We start from the raw sequence: 25,413 nt of genomic DNA, 5'->3' as shown, positions 1-25,413 counted from the left end.
TTTATTATTAAGGTCAGAGTCACGTGTCTGATTCCCTTAGGGAGTGAACATTCCTCAATTTATTTCATATAGACAATACTCCTAACTCAGGCCAGACGTATCGCTAAAAAAGCTCATTATAGCAACTGCCATAAAGAATCTGGATGGAGAGTAGAGATATTAATAACTTAACTGTGTGTTTTATTTAAGTCAGTGTGCTATAGGACCTGGGATTGATGGAGGAAGAGCTTTAAAAGTCTTGTTTTACTAATAAAGAGATATTAATAACTTAACTAAATATGTTCTCCCTAAGAAAATGTGCTATAAAGAAATGTGATTGATGGAGAAGAGCTTTTAAAAGTTTTGCTTAACTTCTAGGCTCACTTGATTGTTTCCATTAAACTATACACCCTCAAAGCAAGCAGATTTCATGGGAAGAGGGAGAGCCTTTAAATGCAAATAACTTTCTGTCCCATCACATCTTTTTCTGTCAAATATTTGTTAGAATTTACAGTTTAAATCAGAAAGTATTCAAGTGGATGTAAAAGTTCCACAGAGACAGAAAAAAATGAATGGATTCCTTCAAGTTAACAATAATACGAAATTATCTTCGCAGTGATATAATCAAGGCAGTTCCAAGGTGCACCTGGATATGTGATGCATCATAGAAAAAGAATTGTTCATATAAATAAAAACAGTTTAATTGGTTGTAAAATTATTTTCTAAAATAAAAGGTAAGAAAACAATGAAGAGAAAAACTTGTATAGTTCAAATCAAAGAACATAGATGAAAAGATTATTTTATTATTTTTGTTTGAAAACTCTTGTTTTCTCTGCAACATGATTTATTTTCAATTTCCTACGCAGGATCCTTCTATGTCATTTTACACATGAAATCATTAACTTTGAAACAACAAATCTGATCATCTTAATGACATATTTCTGTCTTCTTTTAACTCATGTGCTTACCTTGGATACCTTGAATGGTTCACCTTTTATCTTCATGTGGTTTTTATATGGAAGTATTTTGAATAGTAAAAAACACATTTTTATATTACATGTAAGACTTGTTTCTCAACGTATTGGCTTGAGAGAGCATTCTAAGAGATTTAAATAGCCACTTCCCAACAGGAATATAAACTAGGCTTTGTGAACACTTTTTTTCCAATGCCAAAATTCCATCTTCCTTCTTTTCCTTTTTGCCCCCTTCCTTCCTTCTTTTCTTCTTTTTTCCTTCCTTCGGTCTACTCATACATGTATGCATATTTATTGAGCACTTACTGTAGTCCCCCACTCCCACCACAGCTCTTCAGCACCAGTTAAAATTGACCACAGATTGCCCTAGATATAGCTACCCATCGGGTCAACTGTGCATTGTAGGGCTTGGATGATGCTGCAAGAAGTACCATATGTTATATCCTTCTCTTCTTTTTGTTGTTATGTTCACTTGCTGGTTATCGCTGCTGATTTTTAAATATTTTACCAGTCTCCATGAAACTCCACTGTTAGAGATACTTCTTTGCTCTGCTGTACTCACAACATATTGCTGAGGATGAAACACCTTCTTTTCCATGTTGGACCCAAAATTCTGTGCCCTCTGCATCAGCTGGAATTTTTTTAACTATCCTAGAATAATATCAGATTATTTTATGAGGAAGATTGAGGAAACTTCCTTTCCCAGTCTTGGAATCTAGAAGTTTGTATTACCAAAGCAGGAATTCAGATCTCAGACTCTTTTAATACCTCTGAATCTTTTTGCCCTTTTCCCATCTCTTAGCAGAGGTGACTTCATTTTCTGTGTCTCTTAAGCAAGTTCACAAATTCAGACCCCACCCTGTTCTTTTAGGGGCTCATTGGAGAAGATATTTCTGAGAAATGGCATTGTGGTAAAATTTAGATTCCCATTGTTTATTCTGTTCTGTATCTAACTTTCAGGATTAAAATTGGTTGGTCCCATATCCCTGTTTTGGTTCATAGTGATAGCACTGTGTCTAATCTGGACTAGAATCCACAGAATGAAATCAAACATATAAATCTCCTAATTTAGAGTTGGCCTGATCCCAGAAATAAAACAAACAAACAATTTAGGAAAAGGAAAATATGACCTCTGTCCAGTCCAAAACTTCCAATGGAAACCCAGGAGGTTTGGAAAGAGTAATTTTCTGATCTAACCCAGAAACGGATTGAATTTATAATTAGAGGTTATAGTTAGAGTGTCTTTTGTGTAATGTGAACAACATCAAGTCTCCTTGCTTTAATGTGAATGACATTAAGAAAAAACATCAAAATACTGTTGGCATTTTGTTGGCAGCTGGGCCCCGGTTTCAGAACTTTAGTCAGTAGGTACAAATTAGATTGTTTAACACAGTGGACCACAGAAGTGGTAACATCGTGGCTAATAGGAAGTGATCTGGCTTCTTTTCTTCATAAAAACAGATAAAAGGGAGACTAAAACTCTCCACATTTTCGTTCTAATTTTATATAAAGAATAATAAATGAATGGGAAGTTATAAAAGGTAAACTTGTATATATTTAAGTCATATTTATTGATGTCTAATATATGCCTATACTACTCTATGTGCTGGGAATACAACATTTCAACACAATAATAAAACATGATCCCTGGTTTTGAAGAGATACATAGATTATTAGAATTTATGTATTGTTGGTTCTTAATTTAAATTGCAGTGTTATGTATAGATTTTAATTTCAGCACATGTTTTTCTTCCTGATATGATTAATCTCTCTCTTAATATTTGTTTACTCTTGCCATCTTTAGGAGATAGTCAACTTCAACTGCCGAAAACTAGTGGCTACAATGCCTCTTTTTGCTAATGCGGATCCTAATTTTGTGACTGCCATGCTGAGCAAGTTGAGATTTGAGGTGTTTCAACCTGGAGATTATATCATACGAGAAGGAGCTGTGGGTAAAAAAATGTATTTCATTCAACACGGTGTTGCTGGTGTCATCACAAAATCCAGTAAAGAAATGAAGCTGACGGATGGCTCTTACTTTGGAGGTTAGTAAAAAAGAAAATGTAACTGAGATGAAATCTAATTTGCTCACAATATTTATCTTTATCAGAGTTTTGGAGACGTCAGAATGTTGATTTTTTGGGTTTGAATATGGACTTGTATTTGAATTCTGATAAAAGTGTCTATAGTGTGTCAACTGAAAAAAATGCACAACCTAAAAGTTGAGAATCATGTTTGATTTGGCAGACAAAACTGAGGACTTAAGTCCAGGACACAGCATCACAGTTAGCTCTGAGAGACTGCTCCAAAGAGGTAAGGGAGTAGCCAGTATATATAGGAGTTTTTGTAACAAAGACCAGGTAGTAGGAACATTGAAAGATTACTGTTAATTAAAGAAAACCAGATATCTCAAGTTAAGGAATTTAGTGCTTTTCTATGTATGGGAAAATGCAAGAGTCTGGGCTCACTGAAATTATGCCTTTGATGTGCACCTCAGCTGTCTGGAGCCAGTATCCTGTGCTTTCTCATCCTGAGTCTCCTCAGGGTGCACCATCTAGGGTGGCTGCAGCAGTTGACTGCTAGGTGGCAGGCATCCTTTTCCTATCCTGAGTTCCCTCAGAGCTCACCATAATGTGAGCGGCTGTAATGTGATGGCTCGATGGCTGCAAATCCTTTGTTTACTGATATGGCAGGCAACAGTTTTTCACTGATAAGTGGTATGTTTTCACATTTCAGTGTCACACATTCAGTGCATGTGCATTTACTACTGTATTAGTTAGAGTATCCTTTCATCCTCTTAAACTGGAACCAAATAACAGTGGCTTAAACAGATCAAAAGTATATTTTTCTCTCACACAAAAGTCCCAGGAGGGTTAGATGGCGCTCCCCAAGACAGTTTTTAGGTACCCGGATTTCATTTATTTTGCTGGTCTGCCATCCTCTAGAGTGTTTTCCTCATTTATACGAGAGGAATTGGTTTCTCTCCACAATATGGACCACAGTATGGGGAGGAGGGGACAGAGGAAGCGAAGAGTGAGCAGTTTCTCTTTAGATGTGTGCCCAGAATGGCCAACATCACTGCTATTCACATCTGATTGGCCAGAATTCAGTTACAAAAGTACCTCTAGGTATAAGGAAGGCTGGGAAATATAGCTTCTAGTTGAGTGGTGTATTAGTGTTCTCTAGAGAAACAAAACCAACAGGATATATATACACAAAAGGAGATTTATTGTGAGAAATTGACTCGTGAATATGGAGGTTGACAAATGTTATGATCTGCCATCTGAAACTGAAGAACAGGAAAACTGGTCGTTTAATTCAGTCTGATTCCAAAAGCCTGAGAACCAACAGTGTAAATCCAATCTGAGGGCAGAAGATAATATGAGACGTTAGCTCAAGCAGTGAGACAGGAAAAAAATATTTCTCCTTCCTCCTTTTTTTTCTATTCAGACCCCCAGTGGATTTGGAGGTTACATACCCTGGAAAGGCCAATCTACTTTACTGAGTCCACTGATTCAAATACCAATACCTAGGAATACCCTCACAGACAAACCCCAAATAATATTTTTCTGGGCACCCCATGGCCAGTCAAGTTGTCACATAAAATTAACCATCACAAGTGGCAATTTGCCTTGCTAAAAATTCTGACAATTTGAATTGTTTCCAACTTTTTACTCTAATAAGATATATATTTATATTTGTGCAAATGTACAAAACTTGCCTATGTGTTGAATTACTGGGTCAAAGACTATGCATATGTTCAAATTGAAATAGACATCAAATTATTTCTTTGATGAGACTGCCCATTTCTACATGGCTTTGCTCATTGATCTTTACTTTTATCCTCTTAATAAGTAAAATTGGCATCCCCTTAATATTTAGTTTGCACTTCCACTATTAATGGTGATGTTGAGGCATTTCTTCATAGATATGGATCATTTGTATTTTATTTTTCTGTTTCTATTTTTGCATATTTTTCTAATGTGTTGTTTGTCTTTTTAAAACCAATTTACAGAAACATCCTTAATGTATTTTTGATATGCTGTAACTATTTTCTCCAAAACTGTTACTACTTTTTTAACTTTCTTTCATCATTCTGTTCTTCATTATTGCTGATTTCATCTGAATCTCTCTCCTTTGCATTAAGGCATTAGAGAGTTTGTGTTTCTTAACTGGGTTTTGTACACTGCAAAATTGTAAAAATGTTTCCCCTGTTTCTTCTATATTTTATTTAGTTTCACTACATTTTTATTACTATTTTAACTTGTTAGAACAAGTTAGAGGAAGTGATGGGGAACAACTATTCATGTTTCTTAGTGCCAGTTCTGTTACAACATGAAAGACAGTGATTAATACCACAGTGTCAGGCATTGGCAAGCTTAATAGTTAAATATTACTCAATAGCCAGAAACTGAAATGTTTTCTTTAGAAAAAAGGCAGGAAATCTGCCTTCAAATATTTGCAGGTTTATCCTACAAGAGGAATTCAAGTGAAACTCTTTTTCTTCTCATGAGTGAGAAGAAATGGTTCTTATTACTTTGTATTCATTCTTCACAGACTTTATAGTATGCCTTCTGGCTTCTCAGTCAGAATTAATGGCTCCCAGCCCTGTGTCTCCATTGCTTCTCACAGCTTTCCAGGGTCCTGGTCTCAGTCGATCTCATATTGAAATTAACACTGTAGTTAGTTACCTGTCTTCCTTCTGATATTAGATGGCAAACAATGTGTGCATCAGAATCACCAGAGAAGCTGTTTAAATTCAGGCTTCACCCATCAGAGATTCTGATTCAATAAATCCAGACTAGAGATAATATCTTATTTGTTTGTTCATTAGAGAATAAACAACCAGTATATCTGATCCGCTAAAAATTGGTTAATGATAGAAAGAAAGTATTCAAATCAAATTAATAAGAATTGAGAACCAAGCAATAAATTCATTTTGATTTTAAAATAATAATAATAGTAACAACAATAACACACTGAGTTTAAGAAGATTTCTTCAGTAACAGCTGAAAAAATTTATTGGGAAAGGTTTTAATTTTATCAAATGCTTTTTTGAAATTTATCAAAATGACCATAAGGTTCTTATCCATTAATCTATTGCAGCTGAGTAAACATATCAGCTCAAAATAATTAGCTTCTTTGACTTTCTCCTCATTTGCTAAGGATAATTTTGAAGTTTTCATCTTTCCTCTTCTTCCTTGTCATGATTCTGCATTGCCTCATCAGCCTATTACATTTTTGTGCAGATTATGCTAAGAAAAAAAAGAGAAAATTAGGAAAAGCTAAGAACTTTAAAAAGTCTACTTTAGAAAGCACAGAGAATTAGTGTTTGAATGAAGAAAAAAAAAATTGAAAGCTGATGGAAATAAATAAAAGCTGATAGTAAGAAATAAAAGTATAGTCCAGCTTTGTGGGAAGGTAGTTTTGGGGAAAAGGTTTTTGAGGCAATTAATGGAGGTATGACAAATACAAAAAAGTTTAGAAAGGAATTTCTGAAAGTTGTTATTATGCATTAAGAATATATTTCTACATTTGGCATGTGTTTTTTTTGAATTCAAAGGAGCTTTAATTACTAGACAATTATATTTGCTAATATGACAAAGACTGGAACATGTGCTTCTCTGGATTTATATGGATTAAACTATTAGTAAAGTCAGTTTCATTAGTGAATGTCCTTGTGTTGAACCATAAGATCGTTTGGGAGATTAAAAACTACTTTGTCATAATGTATTCTTTCTTTAACACATTGTAGCATCTCTATCTGTAAGTGAGATTGGTCTGTAATTTTGTTGTTATAGTGGTTATTTTTGTGATCCCCTACCTAGATGACTTTGGATGTAAGGTTTTCCTCACTTCTTAGAGAGAGCAAGAAAACTTTTTAAAAAATGTTCTAGTTCCGTAAAAAATGCCATTGGTAATTTGATAGGGATTGCATTGAACCTGTAGATTGCTTTGGGTAGTATAGTCATTTTCACAATATTGATTCTTCCAAACCAAGAACATGGTATATCTCTCCATCTGTTTGTATCATCTCTAATTTCTTTCATCAGTGTCTTACAGTTTTCTGCATACAGGTCTTTTGTATCCCTAGGTAGGTTTATTCCTAGGTATTTTATTCTTTTTGTTGCAATGGTAAATGGGAGTGTTTCCTTAATTTCTCTTCCAGATTTTTCATCATTAGTGTATAGGAATGCAAGAAATTTCTATGCATTAATTTTGTATCCTGCAATTTTACCAGATTCATTGATTAGCTCTAGTAGTTTTCTGGTGTTATCTTTAGGATTCTCTGTGTATAGTATCATGTCTTCTGCAAACAGTGACAGTTTTACTTCTTTTCCAATTTGTATTCCTTTTATTTCTTTTTCTTCTCTGATTGCCATGGCTAGGACTTGCAAAACTATGTTGAATAATATGTTGTTCCTGATCTTAGAGGAAATATATTCTCTTTTTTAAGGAAGTTGAAATAATCTAGGCATTACCTGTTATGTGAAGGTTTATTAGGTTTCACAAGTAAAACCACTTGTGTCTGATTCTGTCGTCTATAGGCATTAGAATTATCAGGTTTTCTACTTCTTTATGAGTAATTGTTCAGTTCATCTAAATCCATTGTTCATAACACTGAAAAGCTTTAAAAAAAACTGATGCCTGAGCCAAAATTGCACCCTAGAGTTTCTGATGAAATTGAGTAAAGTTGAGATCCAAACATCAGCATGTAAAAAAACAAAAATCCCCAGAAGATTCCAAATAATTTTCAAATTATGTGTTTGTACATATAATTTTTATTTTTTATTTTCAATAGACTTAACTTTTAATTTTAGAATAATTTTAGATTTACAAAATTATTGCAACGATTATACAGGGAATTCCTATGTATCCAACACCCAGTTTCCCTGTTATTATTTTCCATTACTATAATACAGTTGTCACAATTAATGAACCAATGTTGTTACAGTATTATTAATAAATACTTAATAAAGCATACACCTTATTCAGATTTTCTTGGCTTTTACTCAATGTCTTTTTTCTGTCAGTATCCCATCTACAATACCTCGTTACATTTGGCAGTAATGTCCTCTAGTTTGCTCTCAGTTTTTAAAGTTACTGAGATTTTATTTGGTTTTGATGAACACGACGGTTTTGAGGAGTCCTGGTAAGTTATCTTATAGAACGTTTCTCATTTGGGATTTGCCAGGTGATTTTCTCATGATTAGATTGGGGTAAGTTTGATCTTGTCTATGAGCAAGAGCCTAGACATAAAGTGCCTTTCTCTTCACATTATATCCGTGGTATATACGATCAATATGTCTTTCCACTATTGATGTTGACCTTGATCACCTAGATTGAGGTGGTGTTTGTCAGACTTCTCCACTGTAAAGTTACTCTTTTTTTCCCTCCCATTCCATACTCTGCTGTTTGGAAAGTAGCCAGTCTGCACAGTTCATGACTAAGAATTGAGGAGTAATGCTGCAAAAGGGCAGAGTGTGTACATAAATTATTTGAAATTTTTCTAAACAGGCAATTTATTTACTCCCTTGCATTTATTTATTTATTCAGCCCTTTTTTATATCAGTATGAACACCAGGATATTTATTTTGTAATTTGGGTTATAATCCAGTACTACTTTATTGTTTTGCTCAAATTTTTTCAGCTTTGGCCATTTGGACCTCTTTCAATTGGCCCCTGTGTCCCTCTGAAATACCCCATTATTATGGATTTGGGTTTTTTGTTTGTTTTGTTTTGAGATTTTTCTTAGTTTCTAGCACTAGATGATGCTCCAGGCTCATCTTGTATATTTCCTTACTCAGTCTTAGAATCAGCCATTTTTCCAAGGGTCCTTGGTTCCTTTCATTGGAGAATGGTTTTAGAAACCATGATCTGGACACTAGGTGCACTCATTACTACTGAGTTATTATTTCTTCCAGGTCTGTCAGCTGACAAATCAAAGTGATACATATGTACATACTACCATATATATATATATATATATATATATATATATTTATCATGTGTGTGTGTATATATATATATATATATTTTATGTGTAGCCATCTGATTCTAAATTAAGCTAAATATGAGTTCATACTGATATTTCCAACTCCAATGCATTACCACATAGATTATTCTAGCCTCCTTTCCTTGTTTATCTGTAGTACACCCCTCAGAATTAAGAAATCAGGTTCCCACAATCCACCATCCAGTTACTTAATTGTTCAGTTCTAGTATAGATGTATAGTGGTTTTAGAATTGTTAACCAGTACATCCATAGGAAATAACTTTATCAACTAGAGTACAGGTCTTATGTACAGTTCCTTTTGCCTCTTCATTCATTTGCAAAGATACTTAGGTCAGCATCTTATTCCCCCACCTCCTTCACTGAGGTTGTTTCATATGTTTGTAATATATTTATATTCTTTTGTTACATTCTGCATTCCATCCTGAGAACTCATGACTACCTAAATTATTTCTTTTTTAATTTCCATACCATCAGATTTACTTTTTCGTGTTGTAAGGTTTTACAGGTTTTGAAAAATGCTTACTGTCTTGTATTCACCATTACAATATCATACAGAATAGTTTCATCACCCTCAAAAAATCCCCTATTTATTAGCTATTCAACCTTCCCCTACTACCAAACTCATGGCAACCACTCATCTGTTTACTATCTCAAGAGTTTTTTCTTGTCTAAAATGTCATATAATTAGAATCATACAGTATGGTATTAGTTTTGAAAATTGTTTATATTTCAATAGTTAATCACTGTAATATAGGAAATTTAGTTGTGTATTAACTTTTTATGCAGTGACTTTCCTATACTTGCTTTTAGTTATAGGAGTTTTTTTGGTCAATTATTTGAAATTTTCTTTTACAATCATGTCATCTACAAATAGAGTTTTATTTCTTCATTTCCAATCTATGTACCTTTTATTTTATTTTCTTATTTTACTGGAGAGGACTTACAGTACTACATTATACTGGAGTGGAAATAGAGAAGATTTTTGCCCTGATCCTTAGTCTTCCTAGAGAATTTTTTCCCCTTGATTTTGGAGTAAAGCATCTACTTTCTCACTATTAGGTATGATGCTATTTGAAAGTGTTGTTTTTTTTCTATAGCTATTCCTTTTCAAATTGAGGAAGTTCTCCCCTATTACTACTTTTCTGAGAGCTTTTTTTTTTTTAGTCATGAATGGATTTTGTATATTTATCATTTTTTTCTGTGCCATTTCTGATATCATATGGTTTTTCTTTTTTAGCCTATTGATGTGGTATGTTACATTGATTGAATTTGATTTTGAATATTGAACTAGCCTTGCACACCTGAAATAATTTTAATGTATAAAAATGTATTAAAGTAGGCAAAAATAATTGGATTAAATTTTCTAAATTTTTGATCACAGTTTTTATGTCTGTGTTCCTGAGAGATAGTGCTGTGTACTTTTTCTTTCCTGTAATGTATTTTTATGGATTTTTGCTTTAGGATAATTCTCATCTAAGAGAATGGGATAAGAAAGTGTTCCCTCTGCTTCTATTTTCTAGAAAAAGTCATGGAGAATTGGTATCATTGCTTCCTTAAATATTTGGTAGAATGTACTGGTGAAAACATCTGCATCTGGTGATTTAATTTCTGCAAGGTTATTAATTATTTTTTTCAATTTTAAAAATAGATATGAGGTTATTTAGGTTATCTATTTCTCATTGTGTGAATTTTGTTAGTTTGTACTTTCCAGGAATTGCTCCATTTAATCTGAATTATCAAATTTTAGGAGTAAAGTTGTTTGCAGTATTCCTTAATTATCCTTTTTAATGTTCCCAGGATCAGTAGTGATGATTACTCTTTCATTTATTATGTTGATAATTGGTGTGTTCTCTTTTATTCTTAGCTAGCTTTCCTAGAAAAAATTTTAAACCCTTTTAAAGAACTAGATTTTGCTTTTATTGATTTTCTGAATTGTTTTGTGTTTTCAATTTTATTGATTTCTGCTCTAATTTCCTTATTCTTTGCTTTAGGCTTAAATTGCTCTTCTTTCCCTACTTTGCTAAGGTGGAAGCTTAGATCATGGATTTAATATCTTTCTTCATAATATATACATATTTAATGCTATATGCTATAAAATTTTCTTTAAGCATTGCTCTTCCTGTCTCCTACAAATTCAATGCCATATTTTAATTTTCTTTAGTTTAAAATATTTGTTTAATTTCTATTGAGACTTTTCCCCTAACCTGTATTCTATTAAAGTGTTCTAAACATTTGGGAATTTTCCAATTATTTTGCTATTGTTAATTTCTAGTTTAATTCTACTGTGACCTGAGAATTTATTTTATATGATTCCCATTATTTTATATTTGCTAAATTATAAATTTTATAGCTCAGAATGTTGATGAATATTCCATGTGAACTTAAAGAGAATATATATTCTGCTGTTACTGGATGGAGCATTCTATAAATGTCAATTAGATCAGTTTCACTGATGGTGTCATTCAGGCCAACTACATCCTTGCTGATTTTCAGCAGCTTGATCTACTAATTAGTAAAAGAAGGGTGTTGAAGTCTCCAATTATAGTAAGGAATTTGTCTATTTCTCTTGCAGCTCTATCAATTTTTTCCTCAGGTATTTTGACATTCTATTGTTGGGTGCGTACATGTTTAGGATTGTTATATCTTCTTGGAAAATTGACCCTTTTTCATTATGTAATACCCTGCCTTATTCCTGATCATATTTCTTGTCCTGAAATCTGCTTTGTCTGAAACTAATATAACTACCCCAGCTTTCTTTTGGTTAATATTAGCATGATATATCTTTTTATAGACAGTTACTTTTTTTTAAATTTTTTTTTTTGAGTGTGGTAAAATACTCAAACATAAAATTCACCATCTTAACCATCTATCTACTTCACATGTGATTCAGATACCTTAAAGTATTAGCAATTCTTCCCTCCTATCTCTTGGAGCATTGCTCTCATTAATTTCATTTAATTTATTTTATTTATTGTTACTATTATTACTTTAAACAAACAACTATATTTTAGATTAATTAAGGAAAAGAACAATAATATATTTTATTTTTCCTTCATTTATTCCTTCTTCAACCTTACTTTCTTTCTCTAGGTCCAAGTTTCTGATCTATATTATCTCCAACCACTTCAAGAAAATCTTAACATTTCTTACAGTGCAGGTCAGCTAACAATGAATTAGCTTAGTTTTTATTTGTCTGAGAAAATTTTTTTCTCCTTCACTTTAAAGGATAATTTTGCTGAATATAGAATTCTAGATTGATGAGTTTTTATGTTCAACATTTTAATATTTTGTTCTGTTTACCTTTGGTTTGTATGGTTTCCTGCAAGAAGTTCACTGTAATTTTTATCCTTGTTCCTCCATAGGTAAGATGTTTTCCCTCCTCTGGCTTCTTTCACAATTTTCTCTTTCTCTTTGGTTTTTTGCAGTTTGAATATGATAGCCTAGGTGTACTTTTTTTTTTTTTTTGGTCTGAGGTTCCTGAATCTGCGTTTGGTGTTTGTCATTAATTTTTAAAATTCTCAACCATTATTACTTCAAAATTTTATTCTGCTTTGGTCTCTTTTCTCCTTATAGAATTTAAATTATGCATGTGTCACATCTTTTGTAATTGCCCCACTTTATGGCTCCACTGGCTTCTGCTCCAGTGAACAGATCTGCTGTGACACTCTAGATTCATGTCTCTCCAGATTTTCGGTTGGTCATTTTCTCTGAAGCCTGAGTCTCTGATGGGTCCAGGATGTCATTGCTTTTAGGTTTGTACAGCTTTTTCTTGTCAGAAAGAAGGGAGTGATATCTTCCAATCATGTCGAAACTAAAACCAGAAGTCCGTTCTTATTTGTTTAATCTCCTCTAGATCTCTATGCCTTTTCTCTTCCTAATATTGTACTTTTTTATTTTAAAATTTTTTTTCAGATTACTTATATTAAATGTTTATTATTTTTTCAAAGAAAGAGTTTTTACTTTTGTTTTTTATTTCAGAAATTTCTATATTTTTCTGTATTAAATCTATTCTTTCATTTCATTTTAGTTTTTGCTTTTTTTCTTTTAGCTTCTTGAGTTTAAAAACTAGTGTATTTATTTTCAACCACTCTTCATGTTTGATGACTGCAATTTATAGTACACATAAATCTGGCTATACTGATTTGGTTAAATTCCATTGCATTTTTAATACAGTGATTCAATATTACTTTTTAAAAATAGATTACACTTTCCATCTGGATTCATTGTATAGTACATGAGTTATCTTTTATTTAAATTCTTTTTAAAAATTTTAAATGGAAACATTTGGGGATGGAATGGTGGAGAGAAAAGAAACACGTATAATATGTTTGAATAGGAGAATTACAGAATATCAAAGATGTTAGATAAATTGTATTGACAATACATGATGTGTAAGAAAGAAGAGATTAAATGAGATTTTTTTTAAAAGAGGAAAGAGATTGTCTTCAATTGCTAAATGTAATTATAAATACCAAAATGTAATTCTATATAAAATATATTTTTTCTCCATCCTCCTTCTAAATTTTTAAGACATAAATGATCAGTTCTAAATTTAGCTTTATAAAATTACTGATGAAGTTATCCCTTATTTTAACCATTTAACAAATATTTTCTCTATAGTTTATTCCTATTAGTCAAATATCTACTTATTCAACCCAACTCACTTCAGTAAGAAATTCTGTAAAATAATACTCTGTTTGGGCTCAGTGCTTTTAGTGTTATTCATATTTTTACTATGGTGACCTGAAATGGCTATTAGTGGACCTGTCCTTTGATGGACAGTTAATGGAAAAAAAAATAGGTCTGTATTACTTTCAGTTCTTTTACACATACAGTGGATATTTGTTCAATTTAAACACCAAAGAAGATAAAGAAAGGCTGTTAGAATCTAATAATAATAACTTGTATTTATTTAGCATGTTAGGGTTTACAATTTATACCTCTTTAAGTATCTAATATGAAATTTTGAAATTGATAGAGCAGACTTTTGTACTATACTAATTTTACATTTGCGTCAGCTGAGCATGGCAAGTTCACAGTACTTTTAAGCAGAAGAGCCTGGGATCAACTGAGTTATGCTTTCCAATCTTCTAAAGTGTCTGAACTGAGTAAACATAATCAGTGCACAGAACACACTCCCAGCTAAATGACAAGCAAAATATTGAGATAAGGAGACATTCAAAGATCAAATTCAGAGTCTTGTGTTCTGTACCTAACTTCCTGACTTGATTTATTTCTACAATAATATAAGACTATGTTTCTAGATATACGTATATATCCATATATGTATATATATCTAGTATATTATGTATATGTATATATACACATATATATACATATGTATTAACCCAGAAAGGTTTTTTTTTTTCCTTTTTCTGTGGAGGTGGGAGATAGAATGTGTTAGATTAACCCATGCATCATTGTATTCAGTGTTCTCACTACCAGAGAGTCCCAAGTAATGTTCTAGGAGACAGAGTTGAAGAAAATAAATATAGGATAATTGCCTGCTGTGCATTAGGCAGGTTTATGGGTCCTAGGGATACAGCACTGAGCAAAATAGGCCAAATTATCCACAGTCATGGAGCTTATATTTTACTGGATACTTGTATTTTAGAAACAAGAATGTAATAAGGAAACCTAGAAATTACTGAAGTAGTAAACCACATTACCAGATGGTTATAAATGCTTCCTGGAAAATTAAAGCAAGGAAGAAGGATATGGAAGTCCTCCTTGCCCATACAGCCAGGTGGGGATTAGCATTCAGGCATGTGGGATTACATAGGAGTTCTAGACTTCCTATTGAGAGTGATGGAGAATGGGGATTAAAAAACCTAATGAGATTGGTCCTCATGGCTCAGGCCAGGTGGACGATGAGTTTGGGGTGCTTAAGAAGTGAGGGTCTTGCTTGTAGGAAAAGGCGTTTCTAGTCTCCTTCTTGTCTCCGCCTATGAGGAAAGTTTTTATAATTCTCTTTTTACGTATGAGGGAAATGAGCCTCGGAGAAGTTAACCTGGCAAAGGCCATGTACCTGAAAAGGGACAAAACCAGGTTCCAAACTCAGCTATGAATCTTGAACCCAAAGCCTGTGTTTTCTCCACTGTACCTCACTGCTTCCTAAGAGAGGGCATGATGCTCCCCTAGGATATAACCTTTAAACATGAGTACACCTTGTCTTCTCTTCAGAGCTATCCATGGCCCTTTTATACATGCATTCGTTAAGCCAGTTTGTAATCTATTCATATGTTCCACCTGACCCTCCTATTAAAGTAATCATATCATTAATATATTATCCACTAAGATAAAATGCCATTAGTATACATATTAAAATTTCAAATAATGTATCTTTGTATTCAATAGTTCATGATTTTAAAGAAGAGCTTTTGTTTTTCTAATATAATGTTTCATCATTAATATTTCTGTCCACTCACCTCATAGCGGTTGTCTTTCCACACCAAAGTGTTCCAGTTGATTCAATCTCTTGACTTCGCTTCTTTCCAAATGTTTGTCCCATAAGTTCTTCTTATAGTATAGTAGTGTACAATAAAGCCACCAGAAAGAAAATACTTCCCATGATGCTTGCCATTCAATCATTTGGTATTAAATGCTGCTTAATCACGTCTAACATTTTGCCAGTTTAAGGAGATTGCCAGTTACTTTATGTAGTTAGAATGCATATTTATGATGTTTATGCCCCAAATGCACTTGGCCAGATTACAATCACCCGGCATTTTTAAATGAAGAGCTGCAGGTTTGGAAAACCACCGGCAATGCCTGTCTTGGTGACTATTCATTATTTGTAAGAGGACTAAAACATCTGCCAATCCATAGTTGACTCCACATCTACTCCATTGTACATTTCTAAAAGCTGTTACTGATTTTCTAGAAGATGTGAGGAATCTGTTGATAATAAGTTACAACTTGATTAGTTCAGTTCTCGCATTATATTTATGAGGAAGAGGAGGCAGGAGCAGAGAAAAACAATGAATCTTCTTAAAGATTTTTGTTTGTTTGTTTTCTTTTGCTTCCCCATTTGTTTTCTCCTTAGGCAGGCTAATGAAATATTTGATTCAACACTGATAAGACAACTCTGTTGGATCTTTTTGCAGGTCCTATCCCACCTAGAAATACCAGATAATGTACAACCACAGGATGAACGTTTGCTAAATCATTGGGTTGAGAGGGGTGTTAATCCCCATCTATATCTTCGCCTTATTGTGCTATGATTCTATAGTCATGTGTAAATACATCAATGCATAATAAAGGATTAAATCCAAATGTCTGAGACACTTATGAAAATCAGGATGAGCATTAAGACATTTTACTTTGAAGTCATAAAGTCTTTCCCTCTTTAATAAAATAGAAAAGGAGGAAGAGGTAAAAGAAAAGGAAAACGAAAAAGTCCTTATTATGATTCTGGGTTCTCTTGTATTCTTGTGGTTTTTCACAAGGCACCACCTTTGCAGCTTTTATAATTAGAGAGGCCAGACCATATCTTGAACCTACTAAAATAAAAACTCTATAAGGCAGAGAATTCCCTGGCAGTCCAGTGGTTAGGACTCCATGCTTCCACTGCAAGGGGCATGGGTTCGATCCCTGGTCAGGGAACTAAGATCCCACAAGCAAGCCGCGTCCAAAAAAAAGAAAACTCTATAAGGCGAGTGTACTTTCTAATTCTAATTTCTAATGTGTCATTCTAATCCATGCACTTCATTTCTAAAATGCGCCTCTGCCTAGTTCCTAAATTTCAATATCTATCAAAAACTGGGGTAAATGATTTTAGTGAAAAGTATGGGGTTCTGTTGCAAGGTAAAACAAATCTAGCAGGTTATGATTCACTTTAGAATATAAAATTGTTTTGAATATTTTAAAATATTCTTTCTCCTTCTTTTGAAAACAAAAATTGTGAAGTTTTGATTACCAATACTCTCTGGTATTCACATTTTACTTGTATTATTCAAATGCTAACTTCTGTAACAATGAACTCTGTAATGCTATTAAGGGAATTTCTGGTAATAAAGAACAGATGGAAGACTTTTTTTTCACTTTGTATGCATAGCTCAGGGGGTAGAAAGAAGCAGGGCTTTCTATCAAGCATAACTGGAAGAAAAACTTTTTAAAGCAGAATATACATCACCAATAAGGATAGTCTAAGAAAAAGCTATCTCCTGGATTGATGTTTTCTTTAAGGGTTCTCCTTAAAGTAAATCTGCATTAGTGATTTGAGAGTGACCAATGGGCCTCTTATTTTGAAGCCCAACATTTCCCATTCATGCCTGTATCCCAGGATTCCAGAAGAGGCTCCAACCCTAAGCTTTTTGTGCTTTCATTCATTTGCAGCTATTCCTCTTTTAAGCAGGTTCATCTGAATTGTGTCCCTTGCCCTTTATATGAAGAAGAATAATATACGAAATCTTTAACATAATCTCCATAACCCTATGCAATCTGGCCCGATTCATTTTCCTAATCTCAATGCATATCTTTCCCTCCAGATACCCTTAAACCAACCCCCCAAGACTACTAGTTCTTATATTGGCAAAGGACAAAAGTTGCCTTTGCAGAGATCGATCCCCTTGGTTTAAAAAACAAGACAGAGCAAAATAAAACAAAAAACCCTCTCCACTTTTCAGGCTGACACTTTGCTTCTCGTATTTTTTTAAGACACCACTCAAATGTTAGTTTTTTAGTCTCTCCCAGGCAGATGTTTTGTTCTTTCTACTTTCACAGCACTTTTACCTTGAGCTGTTTTTATTATAATTTTATGTCAGTCTTCCATATTAGATTATGAATTTTCTGAGCTTTGACACTATAACTTTTTCCAATTCAAATGTACAGCACCAAAAAACAGTGCTTGAACTCTCACACAAACTCAAAGAGAACTTGTACAAGGAGTCAATGGATGAATGGACAGATGGATGAATGTATTTTCCCTTGTCCCTGCTCTTTATCTCTATCTCTTCTGCTGTGTTTCCAGCCCTAGAATAAGAAAAGCAGTCAAACATCCCATTCATTTTGGTATTATACTGTCCTAAAACTCATTACCTTTATCTCAAGATAGGAAACCAATACAAATAATAATGATAAATTATAAACCAAACTAAATGAAACACAAGGCATTACCTATTTCTGAGAAATTCAGTGTTAATATTTTAAATTACCTTCTGTCTAATTTTAAATGAATCTCACCATATCAGGGATCAGATAATATGGTTCTAGAATTTAAAACAATAGAATCTAGAGTAATGCCATCCAGTAGAAACTTTCTGTGGTGACGGAAATCTTCTCTGCTTAATACTGTTCAAAAAGTAGCCACAAGTCATACGTAGCTATTGAGCATTTGATGCTAGTGCAACTGAGGAATTTAATGTTTCCTCTTGCAATTAATTTAAATTAAATATAAATAGCCGTATGTGACTAGTGCCCACTGTATTGGATGGGGTGAAAGGGCTTTACAAGGCAATTGTATCTAGAATAGTACAATATATAGGGGTGTTATCGCTCCTCTATTATTATCTTCTTAGAAATTTTCCAGTCTTCCAAAAAATCTTTATTTTATGTTAATCCCCAAATATCCCTAAAGGTTAATTTATCCCATAAATGGAATAAATTATATTGCTCTTCTTTCTTTCTTCCTTCCTTCATTCCTTCCTTTTTTTCTTTCACATACAGATTTTGAAAATCTTCAACATTCCAGACAGAATTCTAAGTATTTGTCATAGAGTATCAAATAAGACAAAAACGCTAGAATTCATGGATATTATAATTTTAATACCCTTTTTTCTTTCATATATTATTTATACTCATTTCCTTATTTTCTTTCCATCTCAAATTTTTCTCTGTGATTTACTTACGATGTTTATATAAAAGATGCACAGAAACTACAGGACATAAAGATTCTAATTTTACTAATCATTTTATGTTTTTATTTGTATCTTCATCGTTAGCACATTCCCTGATATATCTTTTTTATTGAATAAATATTTGTGGCATTGAGTCTAATTTTGGAGTCATCTTTAATTGAATAATATTCTATATCACGAAGTCGGTGATCAAGCTTTTAATAAATGATCTCTCTTCATATTTCTTTTCAATTTTTCAAACATAAAATTATGGTGTCTGCTCTTCTTTGTTTCTCCTATCAGTTTGTAACAGACGTCATAAATGTGAACCACGTCATTACACTTCGTATTTGGTAATACTTTACTTAGTGCTGAATAGAGTAGCAAGATTTCTTCTTGGTTACTTCTTTCAATGCTCTTGGTTTTGTTCTTTTATTTTGCTCTCCAGCCTCACATTTAGCTTTCAGAGACTCAATACACATCGCTAAGATCTTCTTGCCCTACTTCAGCAGATCTGTTCACCCCCTGTCCCAACCTGGTGTGATGAATGAACTAACGTTAGTAAAGTACTTTGAGTTCTTTGGATTAAAGTTGTGCAAACTATTAGTCTGTTGTGACACTTTCTTTAAGGATCATTATCATACTTCATTGTATTTGTGGAGTCTAGGAGAGAAAACGAGAGAGAAGTGTGTCTTTGAGTAGGCACATTCAATAAAGTATAAAAGTGTAGCAACAGCATGGAAAGAGCTGGAGTTCAAATTTTTATTTTTAACATTATCTTGTTTTCCTCTCAACTTTTCTATTCTATACTATCAGCCCAGAGTGGGGTGAGGTGAAGTAAGACCATCTTTCTGTAGAAATAATAAGTGCTATCTTTTGAGGCATTAGGTATACATTTGGAAGCAATTAAAAATTTTATGACGTTCTCAAAGTCATATTTTTATCTTATGAAAGAGTTAACAGGTATGCATGTGAAACATGCTGGGCTCTTTATCATAATGTATTATTTCAGTGTAAAACATTGTTGAGGTCTTATTTGATAAATGCCCCCAACACATAGTGATTATGATCTTAAAAAGTCCATTCTTTGAACAGGGTCATTTGGAGTGATGTCCTGTGGTTAGTTCATGCACAGACAGATGGATGGACAGATGGATAGGTTCTCACTGTGTCCTCATTTCAACTCTGTCTCTAGCTTGCTCCTTTTCTATGTGACCATCCACTTGGGCTGATAACAGAGGCCTTTTATTCTGTGCCCAGGTTTTATTTACTCTTAAATTTAGACCCTCCCTTCAAGTCTGAAGGTCCACATTGCTGAAACTATACAACTACTATATAACTAGGCATCCCCTATTGAACTGTACATGATATGCAATTTAAAAGGTTACGTCTGAGTAGCTTAAGCATATTTCATTGCTTGACTGTTCCCCTCTCATAATATTGCGAATCAAATGATCAAATTCTATCTTTAGGAACAAAACTATAAGAGGATTAGGAAGCAATATGATCTGGCAGAGTACTCAACATCCACAGAACCAGGTACTAATCAGATGTTTGTCAATAAGACCCAACCCAGCTGCATGTCCCCAGGCATCTTGTTTAACATTTTAGGGCTTGGGATCAACATCAGTAAAATGAGGTTATTAAAATAGACACTATCTGCAGCCTTCCAGGTCTATGATTCTGTTGGAATGGGATGACTTTGGGAAGCATATCCTTTTTTGCCAGCTTGCTTGTTTTAATAGCTTTCTGAGTATCTAAAATATATTCTTGCTTATTCTAGAGTCCACAGTATTTTTGAAGTACTATCACTGAGGATATTTTTTAGGACAAGACCCCAGCATTAAAAAAATGGAGGCAGGTGATATTTGTGATGATTCATATTCTAGTGGATGAAAATTAACTACAACTCTTTTTCATGAGTAGTGAAAAAATAGAAAGTGTAAGGGACTGGTTGTGAAGCTCTTTGAAGTGTGACAGAAGGATACTGTTTAAGAGTGTAGGTGTTAGAGTCGGGTCTTGAGATGCTGTTGGGTTTTGAGAAAGTCTCCAATCTTCTCCATGTCCCTGTTTCCAAATCGGTAACATCAGGATAATAATAATTTCTACCTCATTTAGCTGGCTTAGAAGACTAAGTAACTTAACATACACAAAATGCCTATAATGACACCTGGAACATAATGTGTGCTATGATGTTAGGTAGCAACAAAAGCCACCGGGCTTGTGTCGTATAGAGCAGCAGACACATGTGTACAGCATTACTGAGGTATTCTTGAAAAGGTGCTCATGTCAAGTTAATCAACACTAGGGAATCTAATAATCAACATGTATATTCTCCTGAGTCACTGTTAGTTAGTCTTAATGCAAAAGCAATGAAATTCATGAGAAATCAATTTGTGTGTATGGTGGAGGGTGAGGATGTGAGGATGAAATAAATAACCTTGAAAGCCTTTTCAAATTAAAGGTAACCTCAACTCGGAAAATCCTAATTCCCTCATTGTATATACACGTGTGTGTGTGTGCATATGCACACACACACACCCAAGAAATAATACTTAAGATTTCATAACATCCAAATTCTCCAAATAACCGGAGTTTAATTTGCCAGGCATTGTACCAATTTCAAATGTATCATATAACTCCACATGAGATTAGCATAACTATAAAAGTATATAATCTTTATCATTTTCAATATGAATTTCCCAAATGCATTAGAAGGGAAATGGAAGAACAGACATATATTTTTCAAAAACTAAATTATTCAGAAATGTTTTTGTAAAATTTGGAATTAGGAGGGATGCATTATGTCATTCCCTTGTGCAAATGAGGAGCCTAAGAGGTACATGGGCCACAGAGATGGGTGGTGACAGGGACGGACTGTCACTTTAGGCCACTGCTCTTCACACAGTAACAGGTGCGTTATCTGCAAGTTGTTACAATGTTATTACTTTACAGCATTTCAGAAAACAAGAATTCTTTCCTGTTAGATTGAATTGTGAAACACATTGCACACATACACACACAGCTACAATTCCTTCTTCCTAGCCTATTGCTAAATGATCTGCATTTACTAATTCTAAGCATGCTCCACTTAAGTGTGATTGTTTTGACCTATCTGTTATCCGTGGAGATACTACTCCATGGTCAAATTTACTTAGAAGGGAAGAGTGAAATTACCGGTCAGAATAGTTCAGCAGAAAGATAAGGAGGTGGGAAAAGTTTAGTCACTTTAAATTGCTTTTCATCACCTATTTTGCAGGGTATAGTAAATTTATTGAAATGTTTTAATATCCTTAGCAAATTAAAAATGCCAGAAGTATTTAGAAAGTTTCTTTGTACCTCATACTATAAACACATTAACAACACTTGATGTTTCAGGGGCATGCAGTGAGTGGTTCCCTTTGCTGGGATATGTATGGGTGCCCCAAAGAAAGGAATCAAGGTTCCAAAGATGTGTCTAAATATTCTTGATGTTAGCGAGTCAACTAACAGCCACCCACACTTACACAGTCACACTGAACTGAATGAGAACATGAATTAAATTCTAGTACAGGGCTTCCCTGGTGGCGCAGTGGTTGAGAGACTGCCTGCTAATGGGTTCGAGCCCTGGTCTGGGAGGATCCCACATGCCGCGGAGCAACTAGGCCCGTGAGCCACAACTACTGAGCCTGCGCGTCTGGAGCCTGTGCTCCGCAACAAGAGAGGCCATGGTAGTGAGAGGCCCGCGCACCGCGATGAAGAGTGGCCCCTGCTTGCTGCAACTAGAGAAAGCCCTCGCACAGAAACGAAGACCCAACACAGCCAAAAATAAATAAAAATTTAAAAAAAAAATTCTAGTACAGATCAGACTCCTTAAAGGAAGAACATCTGAAATCTTAATTGAATCTATTGCACAATGCAATTGTTCACTTATTAATTCAGTTTGTGTTTATTTATCCTCTAATTGTAAGGACTTAATATGAGCACATTAAAAGTTCTTGTTTCCTTGGAGTTTATGAGATACTTGCAGTTGTAAAACAATCACCAATGCTTCCTGCCTCAACAAGAAACTGGAAATATTGGTACTGAAATCATTTTTATATGAGTAACATGCATGTATGTACATGTATTGTTATAAATTGGAGAAGAGAGATGCTACAATATCAGTGTTTGGACTCATAATTTTTGACAGGTTCCTTTTAAAGAAACAATATAAATGGATAAATGTATCATTATTATTATCATTATAAATTTACCAGTGAGAAAGCAACCAAAATAGTACTTCCATATCTTGTGTTCTATATATCTTCCCCTTTTCCTATCTAATTAGGAAGGAAGTGAGCTAGAGAAAAGTTGATTCCTAGTTTCTGAGAATCTTGACCTGGTCTAGCTTATTTTTTGGCTTCAGTGCCTTTAGTACCGTGGCATTCTGGTTATAACTGCATAGTTCAGAGTAAAGAAAGGACTTGAACTAAGCCATTTGATCATTCTAGAGTCTGAATTATCTGATTTGACTTTATCGTGGGTTCAATTAAACACACAGGTGCCTGCTCACGTCCTTGCATTGTGTGAACACAGCTTTACCAAGACATTGTGTTATAGATGGAGGTTAATTTTCTTTTTTTTTTTAACATCTTTATTGGAGTATAATTGCTTTACAATGGTGTGTTAGTTTCTGCTTTATAACAAAGTGAATTAACTATACATATACCTATATCCCCATATCCCCTCCCTCTTGCGTCTCCCTGCCACCCTCCCTATCCCACCCCTGTAGGTGGTCACAAAGCACGGAGCTGATCTCCCTGTGCTATGTGGCTGCTTCCCACTAGCTATCTATTTTACATTTGGTAGTGTATATATGTCCATGCCACTCTCTCACTTCATCCCAGCTTACCCTCCCCCGTCCCTGTGTCCTCAAGTCAATTCTCTACGTCTGCGTCTTTATTCCTGTCCTGCCCCTAGGTTCTTCAGAACCATTTTTTTTCCCCTTAGATTCCATACATATGTGTCAGCATACGGTATTTGTTTTTCTCTTTCTGACTTACTTCACTCTGTATGACAGTCTCTAGGTCCATCCACCTCACCACAAACAACTCAATTTTGTTTCTTTTTATGGCTGAGTAATATTCCATTGTATATATGTGCCACATCTTCTTTATCCATTCATCTGTCGATGGGCACTTAGGTTGCTTCCATGTCCTGGCTATTGTAAATAGAGCTGCAGTGAACACTGTGGTACATGACTCTTTTTGAATTATGGTTTTCTCAGAGTATATGCCCAGTAGTGGGATTGCTGGGGTGTATGGTAGTTCTATTTTTAGTTTTTTAAGGAACCATAGATGGAGGTTTATTTTCTTACTAGACGTGACTTCTCTGAGCTGCAATAAGATCAGCTGTGGAAGGACAGGAGAGTGTTACAGTAAAGAATAATATATATTACAGGATTTCAAAATGCTTCTGCTCCAGACAGATAATCTTACATGGAAAATTTCCGGCAAGCTAAATTAGGGAAAATGACTGTACTTGAGCAAATACATTCTGAAAGTATCATTTTGCATCTTGGGCTTCTACTGAAGAATATATTATTGAGAGATCAAGAAAGAAAATTTAAAAATTGAATCATAACTCCTCCCCCTTAAATAGGAACTTTATCCAGTAAAAGTTTGCTGTTGTCCAAAACCTTAGTTGTTATAAATTTCTAAACTATGCAGTTGTTTAAAAACTTAAATTTGCCTTTTGTAGGTCTTCCCAAAACAATAAAGAGAGTTTATCAGAGAAAATTGGGAATGGTTGGTGTCTGATATCTCACGTATAAGGGAATCACAGAATCCAGCTGAACAAATCCTAGGTCATTTCCGGTTTATGGAGCCCTTCTGAATCACTCGTTTGTCATAATTACCATGTTTTTGTGTGGATATAGCCTTATACCTTGCAGTTTTGCTGGAAGGTATGTATTGTTTTAGGGGAAAAAAATCAACATCCCTGCCATCATTAATTTGAACATCTTCGAGCCAAAACCTTTTGTCACTAAAACTGTGAAAAAAGAGAAACAGGTGATAATTGTTGTTGGCTACATTTTCAGGTTGTTGTCTTGAGATTTTTCTCAGAGACCACAGCAACAAGTAAGAAGTCAAAATATAGACACCTTTAATAACTGAAAGCTGAAAAGATTCAGTAAAAATGTTTTAGTGGAATACCCTTCCTAATTAAATTTAGTGTTTTTAAAGTGTCTAAGTCTATAGGGCTTCAGGAATACCTAAGAATAAACCTAATTCTTATCAGCTTCTGAGTGAGAAGTCTATAATGATATAAGAAGAGTGAAAATGAGAGAAACAAATGGTACCAGGGGATGTGAAATTTCATTTCCAGCCCAGAGGATAACAATTTAGAAAGAGATCTTGGATTTAATGCTCAGTTCTTTGCATTTGCTGTTTTCATTGGCTCACTTGTGCCTGAACCAAATTCCTGAGGGCCTGAGAGGATCCAGGAGAGGGAAGAGGTGGAGCCCCATGTGAGAGAGAAGTGATTATTCTGTGAAAGAGATGACCCTCATGGGTTTGACTCTGCAGTGACTCTGAAGGAGTGGATTTGCCTTCTCTCAAAAGATCCCCATCAGTAACTGTAATGG

The 25,413-nt window shown here is 34.2% G+C and overlaps 1 protein-coding gene across 1 annotated transcript in view; it reads left to right on the top strand.

Annotated features, from left to right (window-relative positions):
• Window positions 1–25,413, top strand: part of HCN1 (hyperpolarization activated cyclic nucleotide gated potassium channel 1) — a 382,573-nt gene that overhangs the window by 331,077 nt on the left and 26,083 nt on the right. The window contains exon 6 of the mRNA XM_057540919.1: window positions 2,758–2,998. Coding sequence (XP_057396902.1) covers window positions 2,758–2,998 — 241 coding nt within the window. The remainder of the gene's footprint in view (window positions 1–2,757; window positions 2,999–25,413) is intronic.

Source organism: Balaenoptera acutorostrata, chromosome 2 (assembly GCF_949987535.1).
Source record: "Balaenoptera acutorostrata chromosome 2, mBalAcu1.1, whole genome shotgun sequence".
NCBI classification, from domain to species: domain Eukaryota; kingdom Metazoa; phylum Chordata; class Mammalia; order Artiodactyla; family Balaenopteridae; genus Balaenoptera; species Balaenoptera acutorostrata.
This window is presented reverse-complemented; position numbering and strand designations above follow the sequence as displayed.